This window comes from Trachemys scripta, chromosome 14 (assembly GCF_013100865.1).
Source record: "Trachemys scripta elegans isolate TJP31775 chromosome 14, CAS_Tse_1.0, whole genome shotgun sequence".
In the NCBI taxonomy this organism is placed as follows: domain Eukaryota; kingdom Metazoa; phylum Chordata; order Testudines; family Emydidae; genus Trachemys; species Trachemys scripta.
Window position 1 is genome coordinate 29,483,996 of NC_048311.1, and position 13,855 is coordinate 29,497,850.

The 13,855-nt window shown below is 40.6% G+C and overlaps 1 protein-coding gene across 1 annotated transcript in view; it reads left to right on the forward strand.

Annotated features, from left to right (window-relative positions):
• Positions 1–1,372: 1,372 nt before the first annotated feature.
• The window catches only part of MAP2K6 (mitogen-activated protein kinase kinase 6), a 76,907-nt gene continuing 64,424 nt past the window's right edge, over positions 1,373–13,855 (forward strand). Inside the window, exon 1 of the mRNA XM_034789935.1 lies at positions 1,373–1,673. Coding sequence (XP_034645826.1) covers positions 1,658–1,673 — 16 coding nt within the window. The 5' untranslated portion in view covers positions 1,373–1,657. The remainder of the gene's footprint in view (positions 1,674–13,855) is intronic.

A 13,855-nucleotide genomic window follows, 5' to 3' on the forward strand; every position in this document is an offset into this window, starting at 1 on the left:
ACGATCTGGATAGTTTTCATTCCTCCTTTCAGAATTATTTTTCTCCATGGTTGATTTTTTTTGGGTAGCCTTACAGATCTCAGTAAATGGCAAGTCTGATCTCCTCTGTATCTGCTGGAGGAATGATTGGAAAACTGGAGTGGGAGATTTTAATAGACCTAACTGAAAGAGGAATCGTTGTTGAATCTGTAACAAAGACAGGATTTCTCCCAATGATGTGTTAGTTAAATAGGTGGTTTTTTTTAAATGAAGTATTTCTACGTCACTGTCTCCCCGAACTGCCTCCAAATGGCTTTATTGAAACTTGCAGCATATACTCTCTCTCTATATTAGGGTGACCAGATGTCCCGATTTTATAGGGACAGTCCCGATTTTTGGGTCTTTTTCTTATGTAGGCTCCTGTTACCCCCACCCCCTGTCCCGATTTTTCACATTTGCTGTCTGGTCACCCTACTCTATATATATATGCACCAGTGTCTCCCTTCCTCTTACGTGTTTAAAAATTGTAATCCTCTCTTTTTTTCCTTCCCATCACAGGAGAAACAGCATAACTAGATTGTAATGTGTTTATTTTTGTGGGTGGGAGCGAATCAATGTGCTGTATGCATGTCAAACACTAACAGAGGGAAGGCCAAACCGAAGAAATAAGTCCAGCACTTAGTTTAGAAAGCAGTAAATTCCGTGGACATTTTTATTTCCTGGGGGAGTTAATTTCATAATCAGGCTCCCAACTCTTGAACTCAGCAAGCTGCCCCCTACTGACAGTTTCATTGATCCAGTGGGACATGGCTGTCCTTGGAGGCTGCTGGAGGAAGGAGACACGGTTTGTCATTGTCAGGGAGTTAGGACCAAAGCCATGTATAGGGCTTAATATCACTGGACTCTGCTCCACTGGGAGCCAAGGCATAAGCATTGGTGAACTGTGTTCTAGTCAACCTGTGTTGCTAAGCAGACAGGCTGCTGGATTTTGCAGCGACATGCATAACAAGGAAGGACTATTCTTAACTACCATAAAACAGAAAAATGCACACACTCGCCAAAGGAATATTGTAACTAGGGCGATAGTAATCTGCATCTCCCCCCGCTGATCAAAGCCACACTGACTAACCGGCTGCTGCTGCCGTGACACTCCCTGTAAGCACAAGGACGTGCAGTCGTTTGTGGCGAAGCCGATTTCTGCAGTGTGAACGAGACGATTATTTTTTTGCAATGCATCCAGATCGACTGTGCGGTGCCGTGCAATTTTTGCAACGCACCACGGCAACTGTCTCCCCCTTAAGGAAGCGTTCCATGGACTTCTCCGGGAAACTACATTACCCAGTGATCACTGCGGTGCTCGTAGGAAGGACGTCTGCGCACTAAGATACTCAGATCCAAGTTTGGAGCTTTTAGCTGCCAGCCCTGGCCCATCATGTAGGTGCAGCAGAGCCTTCCCTTCCATTGCAATTGGGAAAAAAATTACTTTGCAATCTGTTTTGCAAGGTGTGCAATTGCACCGCCCCTCTCTGCAAAGAGATCTGCTGCAGCAAGTCAGAAAAACTCCAGTTGCATGAAGATTGAGCGCTTGCAGTTTGCATCTTTGTTGCAAAACTAGCTACAGAAGAGAGGCAAGGCAAAGTCTTTTGTGCTCCCCTCCCCCATCAAAGCAAAGGGGAAAATGTCTCAGCCGAGAGGTAAGGATCCGACTTCTGTTCCTTGCAAAATATGCAAAAAGGCATGCGTGCATTTTCAAGTGCATGAATGCAATTTTCGGGATGCAATTGCATTTTGAAGTTTGAGGCTTTCAATAGCTTTCAGTTGCATTTCCTGTTTAGTATGTGCCTTTTTTGCAGACACACACAGACACACTCACACACACAGTTCCTGTAAGGCAGGGCTTGCAGTTCAGCTGTGCATTGACGTTATTTGCATTCTTCTGCTGGGATTACCGAGCTCTTTTTGCCTTTTGCATAGTCAGGACAGATAGAGAATGTTGAAGAGCAGATGCATGCATTACTGTATATATTTGCAAAATAGGCAAAATGCATCCGAACAGCGGATAATTTCAAGTGCCACATTAAACCAAACTTTTTTTAAAAAAAGGTCTCTGCAGGGGATGGAAGGTGAAACTTGAGTGGAGTCACTAGGAATTAAATATATACCCATGTTTCCATGAGAAAGTATTGTTCTGGTGCCAGTATTGAGATCATTTTCCACCGACACCTCCCACCCCCATTTAATATCTGGTAAGTTTTGGTCAGAGGCAGTGAGTGTGATATCAGATCGCTGGGAATCTGCATTGGAAAGCTTTTGTTTTATTTCGCCTCTAAAACAGGCTGTGTGGGATTGGGGCAGTACTGAGTTTTAGAAGCCCTGGGGACTTGGAGAGAAGGCTCTCTCTTGTTAAACCTTTGGTTGTTCAGGACTCAGACTGCTTTGTATCCCAAGGGGGGGAAAAGTTGTGGGCGATTTTTGTAATTGTAAAAATACTGGGGAAATGCAATAATCATCTCAGACAGGTCTTGAATAAGGAGGAGTCACCGGGCACGTAGATGCACCTATTTGTCGGCGACGAGGTTCCTGGGTACACAAGATGAGCTTTGAGCTGGCTGGTTCGGCTTTCATATGGAAGCTGCTTATTCTTGCATTTTGCAGCCATCAGATAGTTTCTGGGGGTGGATTAGAGACATTGCCAGCAGCGGACACTTGGGAAGGTGTTCCTAGAACTTTAGGGCAGTCTGTCCTGCAACCTGAGTGTCAATCAATACACTTTGACTAAGTGCAGTGGGAAAGGACATGGTGAGAGGGTAAGTTTATCCTTTAACTCAAGGGGTTGCTCTCATATTCCCCCCACCCCATTTTTGCTTTTATAACAGAGGTGTTATATAATTTATTCCCAATTTGGATTGGCTGCAAACGTCTTTTCCAGCCAAGTGGAGAAATGTAAAAAAGTTTCCAACAGAAGGAGCCAAAGAAGTTTGGTCACATAAAATAGAACAAGAGGATGCTCACAGGACCTGTCACTAATGAGACCCCAACCTGCTGAGTTGTAGCTCACAGGGGGGAATCCTGCCTCCTGTGCAGTGGGGAAATGGAGCAATGGAAGGTGGGTGGGGTGGGTTTTTTTTTTTGTGAGATTCCCCCAGCCACAGAGTTGGAAAAACTGATCAAGCAGGACCAGATGCCTAGTAGAAAAAGAATTCTAAGTAAGTTTGCCTAGTAAAGGGAAAGAAGCCCATTTCTGGTTTTAACCTAGCTTTTTGCGTTTCCCAGCAATAGCCCTGTCAGTTCCCTTCAGTACCAATAAAATGGGAGTGGACAAGTAGCCAACCCACAAAACATTATTTCAGTGAATAGGCTCATTCTTGAATCCCTTTTCCATCCATCCCACTCTCAGCTCCATCATACGAGTGCCTTTAAGTTTACATTACTTTTGAATTGAGTCATCAACAGCCTTCCCCTACCTCAAGAAACTATATTGAAATAGTCATTCTTCAGACTGAAATAAAGGCATAACATATGTTAGATTATTTAATATTGCATATGAAGTTACCTTTCCAGGCTTGTCAAAATAAAATTTATTTATTGATAAGCTCCCGCCATTCAACTCTGGAATCCCTGCTCCTTAAGTCATTTCCAACAACTTGTTCTGAAAAATTGACAAAAATTATATTTAATTTGGTTTTGGTGCTTTTCTTCACAATGGAGACAATGCAGTGAAAAGAGATTGGTCACTAAGTTGACATATGTATGTACCAGAGCAAGTCTCGTCCTTGATCTTTCATTTAAACCAATTTTTTTTTTTTTAAGATTCCAATTACGTACAAATACGTGGTAATAAAATATTCCTATTCCATCAAAAATGTGTAGGCAATAGATTTGAGGGTAGAGACCATCCTCGGTAAAGTTAATTTTGTTAATTGAGAGAACAGTCTTATTCAGATATATTTTCATTAATGTGTTTATAAACAGTGCTAGAATTCCAATGTTTTGTGGCAGCTAAAATATAAATTAAGAAGGAGGCTCATGAGAAGATACAGAATTCTAGCATCTCAAACATTAAGCAGATCACTGGGAAGACATGATTTGCTTAGTTTTGTTATTCAAGAAACTAAAACTACATTCCTATGTATGGAATTATTTCCCACCCTAAAGAAAATGCACTAAAAAAAGTGAACAGAAAGAACTGGAAGCCTAGAATTTATATCCAAGTATCATTTCTGTATCCCAGAAGTTAACGCCACCTTGATGTATGCAAAATAGTATAGAAGATTATCTGTTTGAGGAAATTACAGTACAGAAGAATTAGAATCAGTACCAGATATGGAATACATGGCTGTCACAACTAATAGGCTACTACAGAAAAAGAAAGTGAGGAAATCCCTTATTACATAGATTCCTTGCTAAACACATGAAAGTCAGAGGCTACAAGTCTGAATTAATATGTTATAGCATAGATATTTATTGTAACATCAGTTGCTGTTTACTTTTTAAATCCCTATTCAAAAAAAAATCTGGTTGAAACCTACAGGTTTTTTGTTAGAGAAGTTCTGATCACAATACTATACTGAGATCAAAGTGTGAGATAGTAAATTTACTTACATCCCAGTTCTTTATTTCAGTGATTCATGTTTAGTTGTTTTTTTTTAAATCAAGTTAAAATGGGATGCTGATAATGTGAGAAGCTAGTCACGTGTGACTCACTAACGTGTACTTATGGACTTTGATCAAAGGAAGTTCACATATTGAATGTTACATTTTATTTATATTCCATTGTTCATTTAATTTTTTCCTGCTCTAAATAGTAACTGAACAGGTATAAAACAAAATAGTAACTCATGTTTATCATTTTTGTGTATAGCACCCCTATGGGTAGCTGCTGGTATAAAATTAACCTCTTCGAAGCCTTGTAAAGATTCAGGTTAGTTATGTAATATCCACTTTTCCTCCACGGTGCTATTTCAGAACATCTTGCCAGCAACATATTGTCCTTACATAGTCACTTGGCTAGGAGAGAACTTGCAAAAGCAGCACACAGTAATGGTTGGTGTAGTCCAGTTTGAAACTAGTGAGTTTGTCTAGGTGGGCAGATACTGCAAATGTTAAGTTACTTGCAGGAATTCTGCCCTTTTAGTTTGTAGTGTTCCCCCCCTCCCTCCCTCCCTTTTTTCAAAGAGGATTGATTATGGTCCCTTTGTTCTGTGTGTTGTATGGAACAGTACAGTATATGTTTTATTATGTGATTGGCCCCTCTAACAGAGCTGTGTTAAGAATCGAGAACACATTTTGCATTTAAAAAAAAAAAGTGCACCTCTCACACGACAAAGGAAGATATTTCAGTTCTCACAACTATCAGAGGAATTTTCCCAGGGTGAGAAAACAGAATGTGAAGCTGAAGATTAAGGGGTGGAAGATTTGCTGCTCGGCTATCAATCACTTAGAACTGACCAGTATTTTGAACAGCTGACTAAGTGGGAGTGGTTATAGCTTAGGGTCCCCCCTCTCTTTTGCTAACTTAAGCAGATGCCAGTGGTGGCACTATACCCGTGCTTTTGATAAAGCAGCTTCCAACATCACTCTCTGTATTAACTATTGGTAGCCTTGGCAGCATTAGATTTTTAATTGGTAAGTGTCAGTAAAAGTTGATTTCACGGCCCACACAAGCCAATGAAAATGTTTTTCCATTGATGATAATCAAAATGTACATATAGGCAAAGTAAGAAAAAGCTGCTTGAAAACTCTTTAGAGTTAGATTTAAGGATATTTATTTGGTATATTTTGACATGTAATGTTGACAATTTCTGCTTTAACTTTGAGTCACAAAGTCTCAAAATTATTGTTTGGCCACCCCCTGCAGTTTCTCAGAACTGGAAAATTTAAATAGATAAAAGCCGGAAAAAAAAAATGCTTAAAAATAGGGCGTCAGGAGATTTAAAAAATTAATCGCACAGTTAAAATAGAATACCATTTATTTAAATATTTTGATGCTTTCTACATTTTCAAATATTCACTTTATTTCTGATTACAAATATTTGCACTGTAAAAAAAAGTTTTCAATTCACCTAAGTACTATACTGCAATTTCTTTACCATGAAAGTTGAACTTACAAATGTAGAATTATGTACAAAAAACTGCATTAAAAATAAAACAGTATAAAAATTTTAGAGCCTACAAGTCCAATCAGTCCTATTTCTTGTTCAGCCAATCACTCAAACAAGTTTGTTTATATTTGCCGGAGATAATGCTGCCTGCTTCTTGTTCACAAGGTCACCTGGAAGCGAGAACAGGTGTTTGCATGGCACTGTTGTAGCTAGTGTCACAAGATAGTTACATGCCAGATGCACTAAAGATTCATATGTCTCTTCATGCTTCAACCACCGTTCCAGGGTACATGCGTCCATGCTGATGATGGGTTCTGCTTGATAACAATCCAAAGCAGTGCGGCCGGACGCATGTTCATTTTCATCCTCTGTGTCAGATGCCACCAGCAGGTGGTTGATTTTGTTTTATGGTGGTTCAGGTTCTGTAGTTTACACATTGGAGTGTTGCTCTTTTAAGACTTCTGAAAGCATGTTCTACACCTCGTCTCCCTCAAATTTTGGGAGGCACTTCAGATTCTTAAACCTTGGGTGCAGTGCTGTAGCTATCTTTAGAAATCTCACACTGGTACCTTCTTTGTTTTGTCAAAGCTACAGTGAAAGTGTTTTTAAAATGAACAACATGTGCTAATCATCATCATCCCAGATTACAACAACATGAAATATATGGCAGAATGCGGGTAAAACGGAGCCGGAGACATACAATTCTCCCCCAAGGAGTTCAGTCACAAATTTAATTAACGCTTTATTTTTTTAAACGAGCGTCATCAACATGGAAGCATGTCCTCCGGAATGGTTGCCGAAGCATGAAAGGGCATATGAATATTTAGCATATCTGGCACGTAAATACCTTGCAATGCTGGTTACAAAAGTCCCATGCAAACACCTGTTCTCACTTTCTGGTGACACTGTAAATAAGAAGTGGGCAGCATTATCTCCCATAAGTGTAACCAACTTGTTTGTCTTTGCATCTGAAGAAGTGTTTTTTTACCCACAAAAGCTTATGCCCAAATAAATCTGTTAGTCTTTAAGGTGCCACTGGACTCCTTAGTCTGTATTTACAAAAACAACAACATGGCTACCTGATACTTGTTTGTCTTAGCGATTGGCTGAATAAGAAATAGGACTGAGTGGACTTGTAGGCTCTAAAATTTTGCATTGTTTTGTTTGAGTGCAGTTATGTAACAAAACAAAACAAAAAAAATCCACATTTGTAAGTTGCACTTTCATGATAAAGAGATTGCACTACAGTACTTGTATGAGGTGAATTGAAAAATACAATTTATCATTTTTAATATTTGTAATCAAAAATATAAAGTGAGCAGTGTACACTTTGTATTCTGTGTTGTAATAGAAATCAGTATATATGAAAATGTAGAAAACCCCCCATCCAAAAATATGTAATACATTTCAATTGGTATCCTATTGTTTAACAGTGCAATTAAAACTGTGATTAATTTAAGTTAATCGCATGAATTAAGTGCGATTGACAGCCCTACTTAAAAATAATCATTCATATTTTATACATATTTACATACAACTAGAGCGTTCTGCCAAGCCTGTCTATCAGGAAAGAGGTGCATGCTCTGTGCTCACCCTTTACCACCAGGTCATTTCTGCAGGTGTTGAAAGTGGAAAAGGTGCCAGGTGCATTTGTCCCACATGTTTTGGAGCTGAAAGCGGTTCTGTGAGCACACCCTGTATCGGTGATAAGGAGTGGCTCTGGCAGAAGGGCTCCTGAGGGTGCCCTTGCACTGCTTATATGTTTGATGGGAAGTTTTGTTGCCAGCTGGCTCTGGTTTTAGGAATGCGAGAGCGAGCGGGGTTTGCAAAATGCCAGTTGGATGTTAAAGTGTGTAAGCCTGTAAGGTATCCTGTCCTTCGATCTGTGAGCCACTTGACACCCACTACACTCTAATAGCATGGGTGGAATGGCTGACGTACTTTCCATGTCACCAGCTTTGCATAGTGCCTTGCAGACCACTTGCTGGTTATGAGTATTTGAGAAAATGGAAATGTTAAAATAATTTGAGCAATAAAAGTGATAAAGTAGGGAAAGGGATAGAGTGGAGTAGAGACTAGTGCTCTTTTTGGGTCTCAAATGACTAAACCTCACAGCAACCTTGTGATATAGGGGAGGGATATTTTAAGAAGCACATCACTAACCACTGAAATGCAGCCACCTCTGGGGTGAAACAAGACAACTATTTAGCAGCCTCTTGAAATATCTTCAGCTATTTAGGAGAAGGGAGTGAAGATCATCATGTTCAATTAAACCTGCCGGAGGGATTTAGAGCAGTAAATATTAATTCTGCCCAAAGACATTGGAATTAAAGGGATCCAGTCAACATGAAAATTATACTTCTGTCAAAATTTGGTATGTACTATAGTTACAAGTAACATCTATGATGATTCGGGGGGAGGGGAAGGGGAGGAACACTTTCCCCCCCAGTATTTTCTTTAATCATTCAGTTTCTTCCTTGCTGAAAAGGTCCTTAAGAACTATTTTTTAAAAATTTTATTAAGTATTTTTTTTATAAGAATTTTTTTTAAAAAGGATTTAAAAAACAACTTCAGAACCATACTATCTGAGAGTGGTTTGCCAGAAACAGAAATTGTTTTAAAGTAGTTTTTTTTAAAGTCAAGTTATAGAGGAACACTTTTAAAAAGTAACATGGGACCTTGAATGATCACAAGGGAGACACAGCGGAGGTCCTGATCACGTGTCGTTGAAGGCACATTGACCATCGCTGTGTCTGTTACCATGTTTAACTTTTGTTGCCCCTGTTTTTTCATCGTTCTCCTATCCCTCCTTCCAAATGCGTTACCTGACTGCGTACAGTAGATTTGTTGTTGTAGCCATGTTGGTCCCAGGTTAGGAGAGGGAGACACAATCACCCACCTTGTCTCTCTACTGTAGATTTAGCATTTCCAGCCCTTTACTTCACTGGATTATGGAGATACAAGGAGAGAGATGTCAGAACTGGTTTATTTTAACTCCCATGTGGAATGAATTGTATTAATTCTGTGCTACCATTTTGCAGAGAAATACACATGTAAGCATGCATCAGAAGTCTGAAAGCATGGAACGGTTTTTACAGGCAGCTAGTCAAAGCGACTCTAGCACTTCTATTGTCAGCAGGGAAAAAAATAATTCAGACCACCTGGAAGGGAAAGTATGCCTAATAATAGATATTGCAGCCTTGTTTTTTTACACAGGCCTCGTCACTGGATGCTGGGGTTAATATCACACGTTCTCCTGTGTGTCAATTTATCTGTAAAACATCTGCATTTTAAAGACTAGCCATCTACCCTTATACCACCTAGTAGGCTTACAGGAGCATAAAAATGATGTAATATGTTGAATCCGTCTAGTGGCTGGGAAATAGAGGGACTATTCCTTTAATTCCTAAGCACGGCTAGAGTTATAATTTAAAAAAAAAAAAAAGTTTCATTACCTGTAAAAGTGCTTAGAGGCCTGTCTGGAAATGTTTTGAGATTAGAGTTATTGGCTGCAGTGGTGCTAGAAGCAAGTTTAGGACCCACGATTTATGCAGCTTTAAATACCGTGCTGTACAATAACAGAGCTTATGAAGGTGATGAAGTCTAATTTTCCTATTTTCTTAGATATTGCATTCAAAGATGTTTTCTTCTGGCCTCTCATCCCTTCCAAATCTACCTTAGTTTGGACATAAAGTGGGGAGGCGGGAAATTTGTGATTAGTAATCCTTATTCAAGGAGAAGGAGATTTAAATAGTGACCGTTTGGCGGGGGGGATAGTCACTCCTTTTGTAGTTTAGGAATGCTTACCCCCCTTCCCTCCCCCCTTGAAAGCCAAATTAAAAGCATCATTATTTTTAAACTGAAAATCCAGAGCACTTGGCTGGAGTTTCATACATTTCACCACACCTGTCCTATTCGCATGTGTTTATTTTAATATGTCCAACCTGCTAAAAACTCTTCTCCTCTTTGCCCAGGTACTTCAGTTAGCGTAGAGTCATCCAGAGCAGATGCTGGACATCCTTGATTAAAATTCCAGCAAGTTATACTCATGCTTTTGCATATTGTTCTTGTTCAGTTAATGACCTACTTACCGGAAATGGAGGCTCCTTACCATGCCAATTTCATCAGTTTGGAATCCACATACAGCAGGGGATTGAGCTTGCATAAATGTGATGCAAAAAGCTATGCAGCTACAGGCAGGGGGAAAAGCAGCATTTTGGGGGTCTAGTCAGGTTTCATGTATAAACGTACATAAAGTTAACGTTAGAGTTCCTTTTTCCAAGAAGCTTTAGTGGGAAGAAAGGGCACCACTCATTAGGGCTGCTACCTGGCTCAGAGGGGAAGTGAAAGTAGCTATAAAAAAAAAAGTAGTAACAAGTAGAATAAAGGAGAAGTTGATAGTAATGAATATAAATCAGACACTAGGAATTGTAGAAAATTGATAAGGGAAGCAAAGGGACACAAGGGGACATCTATGATCAGCAAAGTTAAGGATAATAAAAAGGCGTAAGTACAGTAGGAACAAAGAATCCTAACAAGGCTTGTGGTCCATTACTAGATGGAAGTGGTAGAATTATTGATAATACAGAAATGTTTCTGTTCTGTGTTTGAGGAAAATATAGATGATATAGTCATCTCATATAATATTTTCCATTCCACTAGTATCTCAGGAGGATATTAAACAGCAGCTGCTAAGTTATACATTTTTAAGTTAGTGAGGCCAGATTACTAGCTTTTTTTTTTTTTAAACTCTTGGATGCAAGTTGAGGTGCTCATTGGACTATGAATGTTGAAGTCTTGGAACATGAGGGAAATTCCAAAAGTCTGGAAGAAAACTATTGTTGTGCCAATATTTAAAAAAGGTAGATTGGACAACCCAGTTAATTATATTGATCCTGGGCAAGAGAATGGTGTGGTTAATGGGGACTCAAATAATAAAGAATTAAAAGTGGCGTGGTGGGGCGACGACTAACCGGCCTGGCACCTCCTGCTGGTAGTCCTGGGAATTAGCTCTTCACCAGCCCCAGAGTGCCCTCTGCAGGCTGGTGTCTCACCTGCTGCTGGCCCCCGTGTCCCTCCCGAATCCCAGTTCTCTTTTACATCAGGGTTCTGCCCCCTGCAGTAACCCACAATCTGGGTTTCCCCTCCCAGGGGAACCCCCAACCCCCTATCCTCCCCTTGCTTCAGTGGCTACTGCCAGTCATCATCTAGCCCCCGCTCCCTGGGACAGACTGCAGTCTATAAACCACTGATCATCGGCAAGGGGGGTTGGACTAGCTGCCTTCGCCTATCTCTGGGCTGCCCCTCTGCAGTCCCAGTACCTTTTGTAGGCCCTTAACAAGGCCTGCAGCCTGGGGTTTTTCTAGGCTGGAGCTCCCCAGTTGCCTCTGCCTTTTCCCAGCACTGCTCTACCTCAGGTACCCTACCTAGCTCCTATGCAGCCAGGTCCTTCTCTCTCATAAGCTAGAGAGTGTGTAGCTGAGTGCCTGGCTCACAGCCCTTTTATAGGGCCAGCAGTGGTCTGATTGGGGCGTGGCCCCAGCTGTGGCTGTTTCCCCAATCAGCCTAGCCTTTTCTCTCAGCCCTGGCTCTCTACAAGGACTGGCTTTTAACCCCTTCTTAGCCAGAGCAGGGTGACTGCCCCGCTACAGGAGGGAACATAACTCATGGCCATCAACATGGGTTTATGGAAAAACAGATCCTGTCAAACTAACTTGATTATTTTTGAGGGGGTTGGGGGAAGAGATTACAAGTTTGGTTGATAAAGGTAATAGTGTTAGACTTCTGTAAGGCGTTTGACTTGGTATCACATGAGATTTTGATTTAAAAAATTAGAAAGATAAAACTAAGCAGGCACATGTTAAATGGATTAAAAACTGGCTTACTGATAGGTCTCACAATGTAATTGTAAACAGGCAGACGTCATTGACTGGATGTTTCTTGTGGGTTCCCACAGGGATCAGTTCTTGCCCTATTCTATTTATGTAGGAAGTGGAAGGCAAAAAACAAACAAAACCAGATAATGCTTACAGGTGAGAAGTTGGGAGAGTGGGAAATAGTGAAGAGGATAGGTCACTGATACAGAGCGATCCGGATACAAGCAAACAACCTGTGTTTTGCTATGGCAAAATGTAAACGGAAAAAATCTAGGAGCAAATCCTGAAGGCCACACTTACAGGATGGGGGACTCTATCCTGGGAAGCAGCAAAAAAGACTTGGGAATCATCAAGCTGAATATGAGTTCCCAGTGCGACCCCGTGGCCACAAGGGCTGATGCAGTCCTTGGATGCATAAACAGCGAAGTCTCATGTAGTAGCAGTCGAGGTATTTTACCTCTGTCTTTGGCACTGGTGTGCCAGCTATTGCAATCCTGGTGTCCACACTTCAAGAGGGATGCTGATAAATTGGGGAGGGGTCAGTGAAGCGCCACAAGAACAATTAAAGGATTAGAAAACCTGCCTTACAGTGATAGAGCTCCTAGAATCTATTTAATTGAACAAAGGGAAGGTTAAGGGGTGACTTGATCGCAGTCTGTAAGTATCTACCTGTGGAAGAAAGATTTAATAGTGGGCTCTTCAGGTATAACAATCCAATGGCTGGAAGTTGAAGCTAGACAAGTTCAGACTGGAAATAAGGTGTAAGTTTAAACAGCAAGAGTAATGAACCATTGGGACAACTCATCACAGGTTATGGTGGGTTCTCCAACACTGATTTTTAAGAACAAAAATCCAATCTTGATTTAACATCTGCTCTAGGAATTATTTTTTGAGGACGTTCTCTGGCCTGTGCTCTACAGGAGGTCAGGCTAGTTGATCACAGTGGTCCCTTCTGGCCTTGGAAGCGGAATGTCTGAAAATAGAGCTTGAAGCGGCATGTGACCAGCTAGAGGGAATTGCAAGCGTTTAAAATCAGATGAAGTTTTGTAGTTGTAGGCAAGATTTCACGGAGGGAAAAACATTTTCTTCATTTGGGGGGCGGGGAAGGGGGGGAAAGCAGCTCATCTGACCAGAGCTAATAGACACAGTTTATTGCTCAGCCACACTTCCCTTCCAAGCAGTCACTGTTTTGTTGGTCTGTTTATTTACACGTTTACACTCAAAGCGGGCATTTATCAGAACATAATGAGAAATGTAGGAATTTGTTTCTTCCATTAAAACCCCAAGGTGCCGTCAGCTCTTAGCTTGCTTGTATGGGGCAAGCAAAGAAAAATCAAGAGATGCAAAGGAGGTGCCAAAGATAAAACAAACTATAGCAAATACTGACTACAGGAATCCATACTTTCTACAGTTACTGAAAGTAGGTGCAGTTGACGAAGGCAGCATACATTTAGATTTTATAACTCATTTTGCAGGCGGCGTCTCCGTATAAAAATGTAACTACAGCAAAAGGAACACACAAGCAGAATGTTCATTAGTTATGAGTGACCTCAGAGCATCATGAATATCACAATTGGCTTAGCTCCTCTGTGTTAATTACAAACAATATTTACAGGTGGAAGTTGCACTTAAAAGTCAAAAGGTGCAGAATCAAATTAATTGGGTCTTGGAGAGTAAAGACCCAATCCTGCAAACAGTTCTTTCCATGCACACATTCACTCTCCCATATAGTCTCAGTGGGAGTACATGCAGGAGTTACTGTTTGCCTGATCAGATGCTAAAGCAATGACTTCTTTATCAGACTATAAATTAAATCTGTGATTAGTTGCCTCTGTCTGAATCACCCCTCTTAATTGCTTCTCTAGAGAACAATAGATTTAGAAGATCAAGACCAGTTAT